Source organism: Mesoplodon densirostris, chromosome 1 (assembly GCF_025265405.1).
Source record: "Mesoplodon densirostris isolate mMesDen1 chromosome 1, mMesDen1 primary haplotype, whole genome shotgun sequence".
Taxonomy (NCBI): Eukaryota; Metazoa; Chordata; class Mammalia; order Artiodactyla; family Ziphiidae; genus Mesoplodon; species Mesoplodon densirostris.
The window spans coordinates 108810583-108831722 of NC_082661.1; the positions used below are offsets into that span (position 1 = coordinate 108810583).

Sequence of the window (21140 nt, forward strand, 5' to 3'; positions counted from 1 at the left end):
AACAAGTTTAAAATTAAGTTTATTATATTAAACTAAATCCAAATTAATAAAGAGCTGCTGAGTTTTATTTCATTCATTCCTCCTTCAACAGTTACTTAATTATTGAGGGTTTTCTATGTGCCCAGTACTATTTTAAGCATGAGGTCAGAGCAGGGAATAAGACAGATAGATACATCCCATTTCCTTACAGAGCTTACAGCCTAGAGGGGAGCAGATGATATACTAATAAATGATGTACGGGGTAGATGCTGGGGAGACCAAAGGAGGAAGTGTGTGAAGGGCTGGCGAGGAGAGGGATCACTATTTGATGTCTGAAAGGGAGGGCCTCATGGATGAGGTGACATATAAGCAGAAAACATGAAGGCTCTGGGGGAACAAGTCACATAGACGTCTGGGCAAGATCATTCCAGGCAGAAGAAAGAACACATGCAAAGTCCTTGAGGCCAGAGCCTGCTTGGTGTGTTCAAGACACAACAAGAGGGCCTATGTGATCAGAGCCGTGAGACTAGTGGGGGGCTGGGGGGAGGAGAGCATCAGAGGACAGATAGAGCCCTGGGAAGTGACGAGAGGAAGGGTTCTGAGCAGAGCGTGGCCACCCACCCCACCCCCCATCCCTGGCTGCTTCAAAGGATTGTTCTTTTTGTTTTTATCTACATTTTAATAGGTTCACTCCAGCAGCTGTGGGAGAGCAGACAGCAGGGAGGCCAGTTAGGGGCATGAGGGTGAGGGGGCAGCACAGTGAGCAAAGGTGATTCTGAAGGTGGAGCCAGGGGGACTTGCTGAGGGCCAAACACGGCACGAGTGACAGAGCGAAGCTGAGGACTCCAAGGTTTTGTCCTGAGCAAACTGCCATTTGCTGAGATAGGAGAGCCTGCAGAGGGCACAGGTTTGCTGAGAACTTTGGATGTTTGGGCTTTATTTTGTGAGTATTAAGAAACCTAATAGGTGTTCAAGTAAGAGATATCAAGTAAGCGATTGTATACAGAAGCCCAGGCAAGAAGGAGATCTGGCAGCATCAACTTTACCAGATATTGAAAGCCCTGCGACTGGATGAGATCAATAATGAGGAAGTGAGTGAGGATACGAGATCACAGCCTGAGGAGGAAGCAGCACCCCTGAGCTGGGCAGACAGAGTGGGAGTCCTCGGGGCCCAGTGAGGAGGGGGCAGAGCTGTGCAGAGAGGGGGGTCAGAGCCTCCAGGGGTCCCTTCATGCCTTTATCTATGGACCTGCACAGGCCTGCGAGGAAGCTACCTGGGGCCAGGGGAAGGGTCACCTGCGGAGAGTGGAGGGGAGAATCCCCAGCACCCACCCAGGGCCCAGGAGTGTGCCTAAGTCCAGAACCACAGTGGGTCCTCAAGTTCAGGGACACTGGGTGGAGCCGTCAGAAGGGGTTGGCCTCAGTAATGGGGCAAAATGCTGCTCTGGGCCCCCCACAAAAGCTTAAAAACAGGACCTGAAAGCATCAAACTCTTTCCAAATAGCTTAACTGTATCCCAGAACAAAGTGCAACAATACTTACATATATAAACAAAGTAAACTTCTCAATGTCTGGCATCCAATCAAAAATTACCTGGCATGGAAATCATTACTCACAACAAGGAGAAAGGCCAATCAATAGAAACTGCTTCAGAAATGACTCAGATGATAAAAATCAGTAGAAAATGACATGAATACCATTATTAGAACATATTCCATAGGTTCAAGATGCCAGAGGTGAGACCAAGCACTGAACATGGTACACACACACCACGGTGAACTTCTAGAGATGAAACTACAGTATGTGAAATGGAAAATACACTGGATGAGGTTAACAGTGGATGAAATACTGCAGGAAAGATTAGTGACTTTAAAGGCAGGGCAATAGAAATTATCCAAATTGAAACACTGAAAGAAAGACTGGCCAGAAATGAAACAGAGTAGCCGTTAACTGTGGACAAATTCAAGTGCCTGATACATGTGCAATGTAGTTACCAAGGCAGAAGAGAGGGGAGGGGCAGAAAGACTATCTGAAGAAATAATGGGTGAAAAATTTCCAAATCTGATAAAAACTATAAACTCACACACACACATAAAACAAAACAAAGAAATGTAATGAAACTGGAGGACAAAAACCATGAAGAAAACCACACCAAGGCACATGATAGCACATCATAATCAAACTGCTTAAATCAGAGATAAAGATAAAATCTTAAGAGCAGGCAGTGATAAAAAGACACCATGCATACAAAGGAATAAAGATAAGAATGACAGCAGACTTCTGATCAAAAACAACATAAGCCAGAAAAAATTTTATTAGGGGTAAAAAAAACACATTAATTTAGAAATCAAAACTTAGCAAAAATATCATTCAAAAACAGAGATTAAAAAAAAGATTTTTTTAGATATACAAAAGCTGAAAGAATTCATCACCCACAGACCTGTGCTTCTAGATCCACTGAGGGAAGTCCTTCAGGCAAAAGGGAAATGACAGCAAGTGGAGATGTGCATTCACACCAAGGGCTGAGGAGTCCTAGATATGCTACCTATGGGCTCAATATGAGATGTTGGGTCTTATTGTTTAAACCTATTGAAAAGGGAATTTGCTGGAAAATGTGGTAAAATCATACAGTGGAATATACAGGAAGGAGATTCTGACACGTGCTACAACATGGCTGAATCTGAAGGACATGATGCTCCGTGAAATAAGCCAGTCACCAAGGACAACCGTGTGATTGCATTCACATGAGGTCCCCAGAGCAGTCAAATTTACAGACCGAGAAATGGAATGGTGGTTGTAGGAGGCAGGGGGTGAGGGGAACGGGAGTGGAGGGTGTAGAGTTACATTTCCGCAAGATGGAAAGAGTTCTGTGGATGGAGGGTGGTGATGGCTGTACGATGTGAATACAGGTGACCCTTGAACAGTGCAGGTTTCAACTGCGTGGGTCTAGTTATACATGGATTTTTTTCCATAAATACACAGTGGACTCTCCATATTCATGGGTTTCACATCCACAGATTCAGCCAACCATGGATGGAAATTTGATGGATGGTTGGTTGAATCTGTGGCTGTAGAACTACGGAAACAGAGGGCCAACTGCACCATACCCTCCTATCTAAGGGACTTGAACATCCACGGATTTTGGTATCTGCAGGGGCTGCTGGGACCAATTCCCCCACGGATGCCAAAGGGACTGAATGCCTCTGAACTGTACTCTTCAAGTCAGATGATTGAGATGGTCAGTTTTATGTGTATTTTACCACAGTTTTAAAAACAGAGGAAATTGCCTGCTTAAAGCAAAAATAACAACAGCATATATGGGGCGTATGAGAAATATGGGGGTAGAAGATCCACGGCACCATGGGTGGGGAGAACGGTGGTGAGCTGCTAGGAATAGAAGGTTGACAGTGGTGAGGTGAAGACCCTAGTATAAACCCTAAAGCAAACACTCAGATAACCTCACAAGCAGTTATTCCTAATAAGCAAACAGCAGGTAAAATAGAATCATTAAAAAAAAATGCTTCTGTCCACCTTAAAGGCCTGGAAGTAGTGACACCCCAGTAGTAGTGACCACAGGTGTACACAGATACCAGAAATTATCAAAGCGTGTGCTTTAAATGTCAGTTATACTTCAACAAAGTTGTTTAAAATAAAAGCAGGATGAGCTGCCTGCACAGGTGAGACCTCCTGGGCGGGGGGGATGTCACATCTCTCTACCCCCTTCTCTCCTTCTGCAGCAGTAACGACATTGTGCGCTCTGACATTAGGTGTGGCCACGTCACTTGCTGTGTCTTGCAAAATGTCAATGAAAGGGATTCTATCAGTTCCTGAAGGGGTCCTCACGAGCTAATGCACGTGGTGCCGTGTCCTCCTCCTGCCCAAGAGACAGCAGGAGCGTGTATATAGCTGAGACTTGGGGCACCCTGGGTCTACCAAGGCCAAGTGGAGCTGAGCCTCTTCCAGCATGAGTGCAGCTGGCAGTCTGAGGGAGAGATGAACTGCATGTATGTTGGGACACCTTTGTTACTGCAGCTAACTTAGCCCATCCTGACTGAATACCCCGACACCACACAGGTCCCATTACAGTGGAAGTTTAGTTTGGCACTAGAAGGCAAACCTGTCCAGTGGCCTCCGAGGTCTCTTCCACCTTGAAGACATGAGTTACATGTCACAGGGGTCAGCAGCCTGGGTGTCTAACTAAGGTACCCTTTCAAGCCCCCACCAACCTGTGCAGAACTTGGTGCCTTCTCACAGTATCACCCAGATATTTCTGAGTCCCCAAATATTCAAACACAAGTTAGCTCCTATTCTTCACCTCCTTCAGTTATCAAGGAAAATCACAGTGACACCGAGACTGTAACCAGTGCCCCCCCCAAGACTGGCTCTGCCAAGGATGCCACATCCCTTTGTTCCCAGTGTCACCGCTCCCCAGAATGTCAGGGTCATGCTGTATTCTCATCCCGAGCCCTTTCTAAGGCTCCCCTCCAGGGGACCAGGCCGCCGTTCTAGGTCTGACCCTTGTCTAGGAGCCCATCTGTTCCCACTGGTTCCTCCAGAGATACAACTGCCCCTACCCATGTGGGCCTCTGCTAGTCCTGGGGAACAGAACTCCTTGTGAGGCTGGCAGCCCCTGAAGCTCCTAATTGTTCGTTAAATGTGACACACTGCCAGGGAGCAAAAAGGAAAGTACCACGTGCTTCCAGGCCCCACTGACCTGAGGAGGAGTGGGCAAGACCTATTTTGGAAGAAATCCTTCTCCCTTCATTTCCATTAGACAAATTTCCGAGGTGCCTAGGATTTTGGAAGGCTCCCCTGAAGAGAAAGGAGAAAATAACTGGAGAGAACACAGATTAACTTTGCAGTAAGTTTCCCTTCCACACAATGAACAGTACCTCAGAATCAAAGCAGTCTCCAAGAATATTTAGGAGAAATGTATTTTCTCTCAAAGATCCAACATTGCTGAGATGCAAATCATCTTTCACATTATTATTCAAGGAAGTTTGGCCCCTTCCAACCTCAGCTCTTGAGTACTTCCCTTTCAAGTTGTGATATTTGGCTTTATATTTGCAAACTAAAACAAAAATGGCTTCTCTGGGTGGTTTTTCCAAAACAAATAGTCTTTTCCACAGGCTTATCTAAGCATTCGTTTTCCACAGTAAAGAAAACTGCTCTCAGCTTTGAAACAGTCACTTAATTTCTATCACCCTGTCCAGGTTTCACAAATCATGAGGTCCAGTTTTGGTAACTCAGTGATTCCTTTCTTATTATCCACAGAAGTTCCTGACAGGAAGAAGACTTAGATGTAAAGAATGGGATCACTGTCTTTCTTCTGAAATAGCTCTAATCAGAGTCAGTCTGCTATGCTCAGGAGTGTAAATCAAACCTAACTTGCACAAAGCCAGATGAGAAAACAACAAAGTGTCCCAGCCACTGAACAAGGGATATATACAAAATAATTCCAGGAAATTACAGTTCTCACCACATTTCAGCATGGGGCCTCCTCTGTGATTTAGAAGCAAGGATATCTATTTTCTGCTAACATCAGAGAGAAGAGTAAAATGCCGAGCCAGATAGCCTTTGGAGGGGAGGGGAAGATCTCACGGAAGTCTGATGCCAATTTGGAGGACAGAGCTAAATGGGCTTGAACAAAATGCATTTCCTGGCATTTTCCCCACCATCCAAGTCGCTTGGGAGCTTAGCCAGGACATATTTTTAGTATTCTACTGTGTCTTTTGAACAAGGTTGGGTCTTATGAGATACCACGTGGCCCTGCTCATGCTCCGATGGAGCAAAATTCCAACCAAAAATCTCTTCTCAGTAAATGTTTATCGCTGCATTTCCAACAGAAGGGTATTCTGAATTCAGTTGTGCTCCTTAAATCAAAATATTCAAACAACGACTTGTACCCGTAGAAATGCGTCCGCGGCCGAGAGCCCAGAGATGCTTCCTGCCCAAAGGCCACATTCCCTAAAGTGAGGTGCAGGGGGGCCAACGTCTACAGTCTTCTGGGGACTTTTTGGAACCGGTACGTCCTAAGCTTCTGTCAGTTTCCCCCAGACGCCAGCTCGGCCCCAGCGGCGACGGCCCCGGAAGGTCAGCCTGCCTCCCCGCCCGCAGGGCTGGCCTCCAGCTGGACACCTGGGGCCACGCACGGCCTCCTAGTTACACATTCATCCCGTCCCCGGGTTGATCATTCCAGCGTGGAGGAAGTCCTTCCCCGGCCGAGCGCCCCAGATGACGACGACCAAGCCTTTACCGAGGCGGCCAACCTGGCAAAGCGCTGCCTTCCTCGCCAGTGCAGGCACTTTGCCTCTTCTGCGCGAGAAAGGACCCTGCTGTCCCAGCCCCTGCGCCCACCCCGTCACCCCCAGGCCTGCGGACCGCCCTCCCCCTGCCGCCCTCCCCGCGCGCCGACCCGGCTCCTGGGCGCCCATCGGCCCTCCCCGCCCCGGCCTCCCCGCGCGCACGCGCGACCACGGCGGGGGCTGGGCCTCGCGCCCCCTTCCCTCCTCCCCTGCCCCCTCCTCCGCGTCCCGACCGTTGGGGGGGCGGGGCCGTGCGCCTGCGCGGAGCGGACAGTCTGGCGGGGCCGCAGCCGCGGGGTGGCAGGCAGTTGCCGTGGGGACCGCGGGCCCCTCCCTCCTCCGGTCCTCTGCCCCTGGCGTTCTCCACCGAGGCGCGGCCGACGACCCGGCTTCCCTGCCGCCTGCCCGGCGGAGCTGCAGACGGTGCCCCGCGAGAGGCGGAGCCGCTCCCAAGATGTCGCAGACGGCCATGTCCGAGACCTACGGTACGAGGCGGGGGCGCGGGCCGGGGCGCGGGGTCCCGGGCTTTCGGGCCGGGGTGGGGTGCTGAGGGCCCGGGCTTGCCGGCCGGGGTGGGGTGGGCGCGGGCGGCGGGGCGCGGATCCGAGTGCCGGGGCGCCGGCCGGCCGAGTGTGGCCAGTCTACGTGATCTGCTTCTCCGAGGGTCCTCTTGCTGGTTCTCCGCGTTCACGCTGGTAGGGTTTCCCTTTCTTAGTCTGATATCAGTAGTCAGGGTTTGGGAAGCCAGTTGGAGACTCGGCTCATCTGCGATATTGTCCCTAGCAAGGGATGTGAAGGACTTGAGGCGACGCCTGCAGTTGAGTGTGCTCTTCGGCTATTGCACTTTGAGCTTTCCTAGATTGGAAGTCTTCCTTTGCACTGAAATTACAAGGACTTATCGATAGGCAAGTTCATCCATTTCAATTTCCAGAGACTTTTCAGGCTGCGTGATGGCTCTTTATAAATGTGTCTTTTTAAGACCATAAGCACCTCCGAAGCACAGCCGAGTCTGCTTGATCTTTGCTTCCTCTGTAGCACCCACACCTGAAGGCACCCAACAGAGTTTTTTTTTTTAATAAACGAAAGCCTTCCCAATTCATAAACTGTGTATTTGTTTTTGTCCTGCGTGGTAAAAATAAACAACATAGTACACTTCTGCTTTGTATCAAGGTTGATGAGGTGTTCACCAGTCTGGAATCACTCTCAGATGTGTGCATTCTCAGATTAAATCTGATTTGGATTTTACAGTCCCAGGGAGGGGCTCAAGTTCAAAACCATTACTTCTAGTCAAATCAGTCATGTCTCCTCCGTGTGTCCTGACATGCTGCCCCCTTTCCCATCAACAGATAGGTGTGGACCGGCTTTCTGGGCCGGTGTGGTTTCCAACACTACAAGGTACCCACCGGCACTGCTCTGCTCTCAGGGAGTTTACGGTCCAGGGGGGGATACGATGTTAATCCAGGTATGATACTAATGAATGTTAAAAACTTCAGGCAGGAGTTCTGAAGGAATGTGGTCTCTGAAGGTATGTTACAAAGAAACCTGACCCAGACCCAGGCCAGGGAGGCGTTAACCAGTGCGCACATACCCAGGCCCTGAGGGATCCAGGGTCCCTGTGAGAGGAGTGTGGTTGAGGCCCCTTGGCCCCTGGGCATTTGCTCCACCTTCAGCCACTCCTGTGACTGGTACCTGCCCTGTTCTTGGTAACGCTGGGAGCAGGATGGCTGTTCCTAGAAGGCTTAGGAAGTCTGACAGGACGTCCCGGGCTTGTAAGGATCAGTGTCGTGGGAGCTTCTGATGCTACAGCACCTGTCACATCCACGTGGTCTGCCTCTGTCTGTAGAGAACCACAGTCAGATTTTCTAAAGAAAATCCATTTCTCCAGCAAGTTTTGGTTATGCTTTTGCTTTTTCTTTATTTTCAAGTGCTTCTTTCCCCACACTTTGTTTTTTTCCTCTGACCCGGAGAAGGAGCACATGGGAGGGGTGGAAAGTCCAAGTAAGAAACCAAGTGGGGTTATGAGTTAGGAGGAATATGGGAAGATGGAGATTTTGTTATTCAGTTGTCTCATATGAAACAATAACCTTGGTAAAATCTGGCATCTCCACTTCAGACAGAGCTCATCAAGCATCACAGGTTAACTGATCAGATTCTGTTCATCAGGCTTTCACCTTTAGTGTTCTTATTTCATGGTACCTTCCAAATATGTTTTTTACTTTTTTTTTTTTTTTTTTGCGGTACGCGGGCCTCTCCCGTTGTGGGGCACAGGCTCCGGACGCGCAGGCTCAGCGGCCATGGCTCACGGGCCCAGCCGCTCCGTGGCATGTGGGATCTTCCCGGACCGGGGCACAAACCCGTGTCCCCTGCATCGGCAGGCGGACTCTCAACCACTGCACCACCAGGGAAGCCCTGTTTTTTACTTTTAACTAACTGAATTTACTCCTTCCCTCTAGTAGAAGAAACTCATAGAAAATTAGTTTTAGGAAGAGTAAGTGTGGCACTTGAAAGTGCCAACCCAAAATAAAAGTCACCCAAAACCAAGTCCTAATCTGTCACCTTCACTTATCATTGGTAGATTGGCACAGCATTGGTTCCCAAAAGGAAAACAGTCAGGTTCCCTGCTTCTGGCCGTTTGCCTGTTAGGTAGCTGGTAAAGGAATGTTTGCCTAATCTTTAAACTCCTTTGTACCCTGTGCTCATTTTCTCCCTTCTGGAAAAGGAGTCTCTGTAGCTTGACAGGTATATGATGAAAAATAAAGAACCACTGTTTACCAGTGTACTGTTAATGAGCTCTGTCTACTTGCCTTTTCGCTTATTAAGGCAGTATTTCACCTGCCAGTGACTGAAAAGTGTTCAGTATTTTGCTGCTCTGAAAGCACCAACCACATGAATAACGTATGTTATGTAATACTTAACTTAATAGTGTAATACAACATTGAAATCTCGAGCACATAGGTTTCTGATTGAAATCCTCCCTCTGAGTATCCCTAAACCAAAACAGTGTTTCCCACACATTGTTAGATCCACAGCATTCCTAATGCTCTGGCCACTTAGTATGGCTTGGGGCTTCCCAAGGAGCTCCAGACTGGCTGATCACAAATTGGCTTTAATTTCTGATACCAAGATTTGTGAGACAAAACAAACGAATCGAATAGGTAGTGTCAAGCAGTGATGTTCAGAAAGGAGGTGAGAAGTGTAAGTGGTTTAGAACAGCGGTCCCCGACCTTCTTGGCACCAGGGACCGGTTTTGTGGAAGACGGTTGTTCCATGGAGGAGGGGGCGGGGAGGGTTCAGGTGGTAATGCCAGCGACGGGGAGCGACAGGGAGGGACGGGGAGCGGTGGGGAGCGGTGGATGAAGCTTTGTTTGCTTGCCGCTGCTCACTTCCTGCTGTGCCGCCCAGTTCCCAACAGGCCATGGATGGTAATGGTCCGCAGCCCTGGGGTTGGGGACCCCTGGTGTAGAAGATGCTAGAAATTTAAAAAATAATAATAATGTAAGGGCTGAGGCAGTTTGAGAGTGAGGAAAAGTCTAAGCCAAATCTCTATATACACTGGACTTTATGCATTCTACAGTGACAACAATTTATGAAGCCAGAACACAAATTGTTGGCCGCATACTAGTTTTACTATTGATACAGTATACTCAATATTTTTATTTTGTGCTTTATTTTGAAAGTATTACAACATTTGACATATAACTGTGAGAATTATCAGGACATGTTCTTTTTAGAGTGTTATCACTATAGGCTGCTGTGGGTTGAATTGTGTCCCCTAAAAGGTATGTTCCAGTTCAGGTCCTAAGCCCAGGCAACCTGTGGATGTGACCTTATTTGGATATAGGGTCTTTACTGATGTAATCAGGTTCAGATGAGGTCATGTTGGATTAAGGTGAGCTCTCATTCAATGACTGGCATCCTTATAAGTTGAGAGGAATTTGATATAGACACATGGAGGGAAAATATGATGTAAAGACAGGCTGAAGTCGAAGTGATGTAACTACAAGCCCAGGACCACCAAGGATGGCCGGCAGCCACCAGAAGCTAGGAAGAGGCAAGGAGGGGTCCTTCCCTGGCATCCTCAGAGAGAGCCTGGCCCTGCCAGCACCTTGACTTTGGACTTCTAACCTAGAACTACAAGACTACCAAATAAGCCATCCAGTTTGTGGCATTTTGTTATAGCAGCCATAGGAAACTAATACATAGGCGTTGGTAGTCAAAATATGATTCAGGGAGAAATTCAGGCTTGATAAAGCAAAGTGGAGTGAGGAGAACATTCTAGGCAAAGGAAATAACGTCTTCAGAGTCATCTGGTTCCAATGAAGTGTAAAAAAACTTGCTGTTAGGGAAATCACCTAAATTGCCATTACTGTGTTTTGTTAGACAGGGCATGTAAAAAATGTCAACAAAGGAAGCATATAACATCAGAATAAAGGACATTTCTCTAAACTGAATACATTTATCATTTTAAATGTTTGTATTTTTCTTTTTCTCACCATTGAAAATTGGTGAACAAGAACCAAAGTTTGGGGAACACTACAACCGTGGTTCTCAACTGCATGTGCCCCGAGCCCCCTGGTGTGTTAAGATGCAGATTCTGGTTTTGCATATTCACTTCTGCACCTGCCCAGCTCCCAGGCTGTGCATGCACTATTGGTCCAAGGACCACAACTGCATATCAGGACACTATTCTGTGCAATGCCTCCAGGCCCTAGAACTTTGAAAACATTGTTCTTTGGAAAATCAGAAGTTTATGAGAATTTTTCATGGTCATTTGAACTATAAAGCATTCCAATCCTTGCCTGTCATTTGCCTTTCTCTGAAGTCTCCTAAATATTTCTAGCCACATCAGTCCCTCAAGCTAAATATCTTGTTTTCAACTCCCTACCTACCTGTTGCATGTGGATGGCCTAGAGGTAGCCTACCCCATGTCCCAAACCCAACTAATTACCCATTGCTATTCCCCAGGTACCCATTTCCCTAAGAGATGATCTTTGCTCTGAATATTTTTTTGGAATGAGAAGAAAGCTGAAGTTTCTTTGATTTTTTTTTTCTCCTAAACCATCCATTAGAGATTGCTCAGACTGATGTAATAGATTTTTCCCCCCATTTCTAACAAATCCATTAGAATACTCGCCAGTGGAAATAGTTTGAGGGAAAACCTTTGATTCCTCTGTGTCCTGTAACACTTGTCTTTGGACGTCACAGCTTTCTCTGCCAGTCTCATCTTGGTAATGGACTGAGTTCCATGTGTTTAAAGAAGACTTTTGCTTCTCTGTAGCTGTGAATATGAATCAAAAGCTAAAATGATGTGCAGGATACTATTGTTTAAAGGCGGATCAAGCAAGGCAGATGTAAAGGATAGGGTACTACAGCACAACATGTAAGTCAAACGAACACTGTCTACAAATTGTCTTCCTTTGTAATCCCCACTAAGCTTTCTAAACAAAAATAAGTTTACATTGAGAGAGATTTGGCCAATAAATAAACCCCTGATGATGACGGTTGTGATACCTGGAGGAATCATGCTTGATTACTCTGCCATAGCTAGATGCAACCCTACACTACACTACAGAACAGTAATTGCTTATATGACAACATTTAGTGACCTTGGCCTTCTAATTCTTCCTATTTCTCTTATATGCTGTGTTTTGGGCAGTTAAGAAGTCATAAAAAGCAGCTAATATTTAGAAATGGGGGGAGGGACACCATTCATAAAGCGCTGATACTTTATGAATGAGACGATGTATTTTAGAGGGAGGTTTATCATTTTTCAAATGTGAAGTTTTAATCTTCCAGAAGAGACTGCGGACTTAAAAACACAGCATCTTTCCCTTCTTTGTTGTAATTTAAAATATTGTTACGTGCCACGTGCTCGCTTCATTACAGAAGTTTCTCTGGTTCACTTGCTTACACGGGTTATGATAGGAGTCCTCATAAAATAAACACCCAGCTTTGCTGCTTGTGGGGACTGGCAGATCTATTTTGCAATTCAGTCAACTCTTGATGGTGGCAAAGCACATCTCTTTCCAGACTAGACCGTAAGCTCTTTGAAAGTAGGGGACTGCTTGCATGACTTTCTGTCCCCCATGCTGTGACCAGCCCCTGGACACCGTCAGAGAATGCTGAATGAGCCTTCACTTTGATTCCACTGGGGAGGTGGTATATTTTCCTCTCAGTTGCAGGATGTGAATCAAAATGTCAGGATGAATAGAAAAGCTGACTGGAAGATGTAGTTTAATTCTTTTCTTTATGGTAGAAGTCTACCCGTTTTTTACCTTGTATGTAATATAAATGCAATTCTAATTAAAACCTCTCCAAAGAGGTCACACAGGCATCCTTTTTGAGAATGGACTTCCCTTGGGAAGTCACATCTGAAATCAGCTCCCAGCGGTTGGAGCTGAAGGCTGCAGAGGCACCATTGCTTTGCTTCTGGGGCAGCAGCCCTTGACCACTGCCCAGTTGAACGTAACTGCACCTGCAGAGAGAACATGATGGTCATATGGCAGCTGGCTGGCCTCAGTGTGTCCATCGGGCACTTCAGGGAGGCTGGCACCCTGCCCTGGGGCCTGGGGCACCCGGGCAGACTTCTTCCCACCCTGGGGACAGACACCAGGTGACCGGAATCTGTGTTCACCCAACATTCAAATGCCCGGCTGTTGGTAGTTATTAAATACACTCGTTGAATGCACTCACCTGATTCTAAATCCATGTTTACTTAACCACCTTCTGATTATAAATTGACTCTACATGATCAAAAATAAATTTTTTTAGAAATTATGCTTAAAAGAAAACTTCTGTTCAATAGATAATAGATTGTTAGCTCTTTTGGTCATTTTCTCAGGTGGAAGGTTTCCAACTGCAAGTGGCATAGGTAATATGAAAATGTATTTTTTTTCATTTTAGAGTACTTTATTCAAGTATTGGTCTGTTGGAATTCATTCTAGTGCACTCTTCTTGTTGAGTTTGAACATGTATTTTTGAAAATAGCTATAGATGAGGTTTCAGGGCTGGTTGATCCAGAAGCTCAGCCATGTCAGCAAGGACCTAAATTTTTAACATCTCTCTCCTCTGGCTGTATTATCCTCATCCCCTGAGTCATAAAACAGCTACTGTTTGTAATCTGGGTACCCTTCCTTGTTTACATCCATAGAAAAGAGGAATGCTTTCCCATGTTTATGAAATAAAGTGCATCATCCCCATCTGATTGGGCCAAGTTAGATCAAGTGCCTGCCCTGGACCAGTTACAGGCAGGGTAATGCCTTGCCCCCTTTAGCTGAAACCTCTGTTTCTAATCCAGTCTCAGGAAGGGAGGTGGGGCCTGAGAATCGGTTTATAAAAACAGCGCCTGTCCTGGAGTTCTGGGGTCCTGTTTCCCCAGGTTACTGTGGCTCCTTGGGGGAAGGCTGTTAGGCAGACAACATCTACCGCAGCGGTGCCTCCTAGTCTCCAAAAAATGTCAGCTGCGGTTCAGTTTGAACTTGTTTCTTCCAGTTAGTGATCTTCCTGAAGTAGAGGACAGACTTAGATGTCCCTTCTCTGATGGGGAGGACGCAGCAGAGTTGTGGAAAGAGCACGGACCTCCACCGTGGGTGAGCACAGATGGGAATCCCTGATCTTCTTAGGAAGAGCGAAATTTCTCGTGTTATTTTGCAGACACAATATACTTGCCTTTGATCTTAGTTCTCATTGGCTTTGTGAAGCTGATAAAAATATTTGGTGTTTTGAAGACTAACATTTACCTTCAGAACCACTTTGACCGCACTAATACTTTGGGGGGGGGACGGAGAATGGAAGTCAATTATTTGGTGGCCATTGCTATTTCCCCACTTTTCATAAATCAGCACCTTGAGTAATTTTGTCATAAATTTGTACGTAAACTAGGATACTGTACCTGTCACATACCTTTATAAAAATGAAGTCCTTACTTTGGATTGTCTTTTTAATATTAAAATCCGTAGGGACCTTCATAGCCTAGACATTGATAAAACTTTGTTGGTAAAATTGATATTAAAGTGTGTTTTGTTATTACCTAAATAAGTTCAATAAATGTTCACAACTACAAAAGCATTGAGTTCAAAGTGACCTTCTCTGTATTCCTTCTGGTGTATATCATTTAGTAACCAAGTTAATTTTCCCCAGTTACATTTCCCAAGAACAGTGTTACTTCTAGCTGTTATGTGACTAAAGATGCTTTCAGGTCAATATCCTTGAATGAGATTCTTCTGGTGTTGACCTATTACTCTGTTTCCATTGTACCAGGAAATCTTTCCTTACTGAGAAACCATTGGTGTGTCAGCCTGAATTATAACCCTAATCTCTGAATTATAACCCTAATCTCAATATCCTTTTTTTGTTTTTTTTTTGGTGCGGTACGCGGGCCTCTCACTGCCGTGGCCCCTCCCGCCGCAGGGCACAGGCTCCGGATGCGCAGGCTCAGCGGCCATGGCTCACGGGCCCAGCCGCTCCACGGCATGTGGGATCCTCCTGGACCGGGGCACGAACCCGTGTCCCCTGCATCGGCAGGCAGACTCCCAACCACTGCACCACCAGGGAAGCCCCCTCAATATCCTTAAATGAGATTCTTCTGGTATTGACCTATTATTCTGATTCCATTGTACCAGGAAATCTTTCCTTATTGAGAAACCATCGGTGTGTCAGCCTGAATTATAACCCTAATCTCTAGATGAAGGGTGAAGTTAGAATAATCTACACAAGGTGCTTTGTATCCAGTGTCTAATCCTCACCAGGACAGGGTAAGGTAAACACTGGGATGCACTTCGGGATGAGGAAACTCTCTGAGAGGCTAGGTGTCTGCTCAGGGTCCCAGAGCTAGGGTGGTGGGGCTGGCATTTGAGCTCATTCTCAAGGGTAATCAAGTCCTTACTCTCCTTTCCTTTCCTGAACAGAAATCTTTCTCTTCCATTTAGTCTCTGATCAGTGATGACCCCCTGGATCTCATTGCTCTAGTGCATGTGCTAGACACACACTGGATGTTTGATACGAGTCAGAATCTATCTCTAACTCAGGACACAATTGGGAGGTGGGCGCTGAAGCCTGTACCTTCTCAACTAATGCTGGAGGCCTTTCCCATTCGCGTGGGGTGCTTTCATTTCTGCGTAATCTCTAAAATTGCAGATACTATTATGGTACTTGAGGCTTGCTCCAAAGTTGTAGTTCAGAAAGACACGCTTTCCGTGTGAATCCTCAAATACAAAAATTACTGTTCAACTGTTCTCTTTTTATTACCCTAGTTGGAGTGTTCTCTGAAACATTTTGACAAACAACTTGCCCTTATTTCTTCATATAATTTTATCCTCTCGTATACCTCAATCAGATTTAACATTCTACTCTTTAAAGTATTCAAACTTGTTTCCTGGTTAAGGATAATTGTTTTTTTTATTAGGTCTCTTTATTTCTGTCTGCTTCGCTGGCCGCCAACTTCCTTTTCTGGGCAGTTTCTACTTTAGGAGAAGAATTCCTTTTCTTTTTTTTGTTCATATTATTACATCAAGTAGGTATCACCTAAGAACTTGCGGTTTTGATGCTGGGTCGCTGGCCAGGCTCACTCACCTGTGAAGGAACCTCCGGCCCCCAGTGGGTCTGACCCACACGAGCGTGTCTGCACAGTCTCAGAGCCTGTCCGTGACCTTGAGCAGCCCCTGGGGTCTGTGCTGAGAATGTTAAACCCACGATGTCGCAGCTCCTTTCTGCCGTCGTTTAACTCAGGCTCAGGCAAAGCCCCAGTGCCGCTGCCACCAGCCAGGCTGCTCGCCGCCTGTCCCGCCGCCATCCATAGGTCACTGCTCTCCTGCCACCCAGACCGGCCGCCTCGCCTAAGCCAACGCTCCACCAAGGGTTTTGCTGCTTGATTCCCCCTGCCCAGTAAACCAGAACTAGTTTTTTTGGAAGCACTACATGTCATCTGATGTTCTGTGCGGTACTTTGTCCTCTTTGTTGCTGTTCCCTGGTGTCCTCGGGGCTGTTCCTTACCCCCCAAGGTCCCCTGGTCTGGGGTCCCGCTCTCTAGTACAGCCCCTCGTCCACCCTGGGTGACGGTGGGGTCCCCGCTTGGATTCTCAGTTCCTCGATGTCGTTGCGTGTCCCCTTCTCCTCCTTCTCTTCTGCTCCCCCTGTGAGGCCCTCACATCCCCGGCTGCTCTCTGGACGTCACATGCCCCGTCCCGGTCACCCTCACCCACCCTTCCCCTTCGGAGCTGCGGGCTCCCAGCCCCTCCAGCCCCTTCTGTTCGGGTGATGAGCTGCCCATCACCCACGTGCCGCCCACGGCCTTTCCTTCGCCTCTTCCTTCCTCAACTGCGCTCGCGCTGTGCCCCCAGCCCTGGCTCCCCACCATCTGCCCTGCCCGCTGCCCTGTGGACAGAGCTCTTCTCCGATTGAGATCTCTGTAGACGGATGGCCTGTGCATCCGGCTGGGTGCTCGGGGTGCCTGGCCACCCTTCCCTCTCTCCTGGCCGGCTCGCTTTTCCTCTGCATCTGCTGTTTTAAACCTTCATTGGTCTCAAGCCCTCAGCTCACCTCCACTAGGCGACAGGAAGAGAACGGTGCCGTGCGGAGAAGACTCCCTGCCCTGCCGCCCCTTCTGCACCTGTCTTCACCTGCGCACCTCACCTTAGCCCTGGTCCTGCTGTCTCTAGAAAGGAAGTCTCTGTCGCAGCGGACACTAAGCCCTGACCCACACCTCATCTCTCAAGTCTTAGGGACGTGTGTCACCAGTCATCCCTTTTCTGCTGGTCACTTCCCACCTGCTGGCATCCACACTGCACTCTCCCTTCACTGCCCTGGCCCTTCTTTCCATCCCAGCCAAGCTTCTGGTCAGAGCTGTCAGCGCTTTTTACCTGCAGCCTCTCGCATCCCCCGTCCTTCAGCAGCCCACCCTCAGCCCCAGCTCCAGTGACCTGGTTCCCTTCGGGGTGCTGGGGGTTGACCTTACCGAGCTTCCGTTCACAGCGCTTAGAGGAGCCACCTGCCCAGATCTCCTCCATGGTCGTGGGCATTTGGAGTGTGATCTCTGAATCTGCACCCACAACGTGGATACGTCCTCAGAGCCTTCAGGCTTTCTTACCTCAGTTGTTGGTATCACTGACCAGCTGGTCCCTAAGCCGGAAACCCAGGACCGCTTCTCAGATGACCCACTGTCCCAGCGCCTTTTCTGCCAGGAAGTGGAATACATGGAATGAATCCTGCAGTCAAGGCCGTCATCCACTTTTGCTTCCTTTCTGACCTCTGGAAACCTTAAAAGCAGAACCAGTGCTTGGAGAAACAAGGAAGGCAGAGGCCATCTCGTCTACTCACTGTGACTTAATTTTCTTGAAGGCTGAAGGTCAGTGGTGGAGCAGATGTGCGGTGCTCTAGTGCCCCTTTCTGGCCTGGTGCCCGGTTCCCCGTCACTCGTTATGTAGCCACAGTCATACTGTAGCGTGTGCTAACGATCTGCTGTGGTCCGGGAAATGGGAGGTTGCTTGAAATGAGTGTCAAAACAAGTCTGTAGGTTCCAAAGGAGGTTTCCCCCATGGAGTTAATCCTTTGGCTTTGTGTTAGCTGCTTCAGTGGAGGCCATTTTTTCCTGATCCTATTTTGTCCGTGTTCCTCAATGACTGACTTTTGCCCAAGACTGGTTTCTAATTATTCAGTACCTTTCCTGTTACCTCATTTAATTCACATTTCTCATGCAAAATTAAAAATACACTAGTAGCGTATATCCCTTTTAGGTTTTCTATTTTGGGATATGGTCTTTCCCCCACCCTCAAGCTTAGCTCATTCTGAGGAGACCCTCATAATGATCATAAGTTGGATGCAAAAAATTTCTTTGTGATTTTGAGCAAAGTGACATCCACTGTAATAAACAACATCAAATCCAACTGAAGTAGACATAATTATTTAGCTCCCAATTAGTTATCTTATACAACCTAACAATGTGCCCTACACATCCCTCCATAAATTACTCTGTAACATGCCTAGTGACCGGCTCCTGGTAAGCCTTTTTTGTAGCTGTTAAGCACTGTACACTTGTCATATAAAACATACATGATATGCAATGTGTATGTCATCCACCTTCCAGCAAGGAAAGAGCGGGGGGGGGGGGGGCGGGACCACAGATCATAAAAACAAAAGAAATCAGTAAAGCCAGCGAGCACACTTTCTACCAAACCCATGGATATGGGCCTCGTGAGTGAAAGCCTCACTGCTGTGAAAAAACAGACACCCTCCTGCCCCGAGGAGAGAGTGCCAGGTTTTGTAGCTGATGCCACTCAGCTCCGAGGAAGCCTGTGAAATCCAGAGCCCCTCGTCAACAGGAGGAGTTTAACGGAAACTCTTCGTAAGGTGGATCCTTGTCACCTACAGGGAATAAGTCATTGCCGGTTGTGGTGCTTGGTCGTGTTTGTGTCAACCAGACACATGTATCTCCAGACAGAAAATAACAGGGCACACAGACTCGCATCTCACCTGACGGTCCCTCCCTCTGGGTACCACGTCCTCCTCGAAGCACACCCTTCAGTGGTCCTTTCAGTGTGGGATGTGCAGAGTCAACTTACAGAGTCACTGTCTGATACTACCACCTATTCTTTCATTTTTTTATAGACCTTTTTATTTTGAGATCATGATAGATTCATAGGTTTAAGAAAAAATAGAGATCTCACAGACCCTTTCCCCTGTTGCCCGCAGTGGGAACATTGCAAAACGGTCTTTTGATGTTGCCATGGCTACCACAGATCACTTTTATCAGCACAAAGATCTCTCCTGCACCCTTTAAAGGCACATCCTCTTCCTCCCTGCCCCCACCCCTCCCTAGGCCCTGGCAACCGCTCATCTGTTCATCTGTTTCAGGAGTGTTCTGTAAGTGGAATCATGCAGTGTGTAATCTTTGGGGATTGACTTTTTCACACAGCATAATTCTTCATGGAGATCCGTCCAGCTTATCGCATGTGTGAACGGTTCACTCCTTTTTATTGCTGAGTACTGTTCCTTGGTCTGAATGTACTAATTTGTTTAACCAGTCACCTGTTAAAGAACATCTGGGTTCTTTCCAGTTTTTAGCAATTACAAATAAAGCTGCTACAAACATTCATGTGCAGGGTTTTGTGTGAACATAAGTCTTCATTTTTCTGGGATAAATGCCTGGAAGTGCAGTTGCTGAGTCATCTGGTGGTTGCTTGTTTAGTTTTTGTGAGAAACTGTCAAGCTATTTTCCAGTTCACTGTACCATTTTATATTTCTACCAGCAATGTATGAGTGATCTAGTTTCTGCACATCCTGGGCAGCATTTGGTGTTATCACTACTTTTTATTTTAGCCTTTCTGTTAATGTGTAGTGATACCTTATTATGGTTTTATTTACATTTTTCTAATTATTGGCTAATGACCTAAAACATATTTTCATGTGTTTATTTGCCATTTGTATATCCTTTTCAGTGAAATGCCTCTTCATGTCTTATGCCCATTTTCTAATTGGGGTGTTTGATTTTTTTAATTAATTTAATTATTGAATTATAATTGATTTACAATATTGTATTAGTTTCAGGTGTATAGAAAAGTGATTCATTTATATATTTTTTCAGATTCTTTTCCATTATATGTTATTACAAGATATTGAATATAGTTCCCTGTGCTATAGAGTAAATCCTTGTGGCTTATCTATTTTACATATAGTAGTTTGTATCTGTTAAGCCCCACTTCCTAATTTATCCCTCTCCCTCCCTCTTTCCCCTTTGGTAACCATAAGTTTGTTTCCTATGTCTGTGAGCCTGTTTCTGTTTTGTATATAGATTCACTTGTACTATTCTTTAGGTTCCACAGACAAGTGATATCACAATAATATTTGTCTGACTTACTTCACTAAGTGTAATATTCTCTATGTTGCTGCAAATGGCAATATTTCATTCTTTTTTATGGCTGAGGAATATTCTATTGTACGTATATACCGCATCTTCTTAATCCAGTTGTCTGTTGATGGGCACTTGGGTTGCTTCCATATCATGGCTATTGTACATAATGCTTCCATGAACATTGGGGTGCATGTATCTTTTCAAATTAGAGGTTTTTTGTGTTTTCTGGATATATATCCAGGAGAGGGATTGCTGAATCATATGGTAGCCCTATTTTTAGTTTGTGAGGAACCCCCCATACTTTTTTCCATAGTGGCTGCACAGATTTACATTCCCATCAACAGTGTAGGAGGGTTCCATTTTTTCCACACCCTCTCTAGCATTTGTTATTTATAGACTTTTTTTTAACACCTTTATTGGAGTATAATTGCTTTACAATGGTGTATTAGTTTCTGCTTTCTAACAAACTGAATCAGTTACACATATACATATGTTCCCATATCTCTTCCCTCTTGCATCTCCCTCCCCACTCTCCCTATCCCACCCCTCTAGGTGGTCACAAAGCACTGAGCTGATCTCCCTGTGCTATGTGGCTGCTTCCCACTAGCTATCTATTTTACGTTTGGTAGTGTATATATGTCCATGCCACTCTCTCACTTCGTCCCAGCTTACCCTTCCCCCCACCCCCCGTATCCTCAAGTCCATTCTCTAGTAGGTCTGCATCTTTATTCCCATCTTGCCCCTAGGTTCTTCTGACCATATTTCTTTTCTTTTCTTCTTTTTTTAGATTCCATATATATGTGTTAGCATACGGTATTTGTTTTTCTCTTTCTGACTTACTTCAGTCTGTATGACAGTCTCTTAAGTCATCCACCTCATTACAAATAACTCAGTTTCGCTCCTTTTTATGGCTGAGTATTTCATTGTGTATATGTGCCACATCTTCTTTATCCGTTCATCTGTTGATGGGCACTTAGGTTGCTTCCATGTCCTGACTATTGTAAAAGTAGCTG

At 46.4% G+C, this 21140-nt stretch overlaps 1 protein-coding gene across 1 annotated transcript in view; it reads left to right on the forward strand.

The window, feature by feature from the left end:
* The first annotated feature begins 6559 nt into the window (after positions 1 to 6559).
* Positions 6560 to 21140, forward strand: part of RAB4A (RAB4A, member RAS oncogene family) — a 53627-nt gene continuing 39046 nt past the window's right edge. Inside the window, exon 1 of the mRNA XM_060089772.1 lies at positions 6560 to 6769. Coding sequence (XP_059945755.1) covers positions 6739 to 6769 — 31 coding nt within the window. The 5' untranslated portion in view covers positions 6560 to 6738. The remainder of the gene's footprint in view (positions 6770 to 21140) is intronic.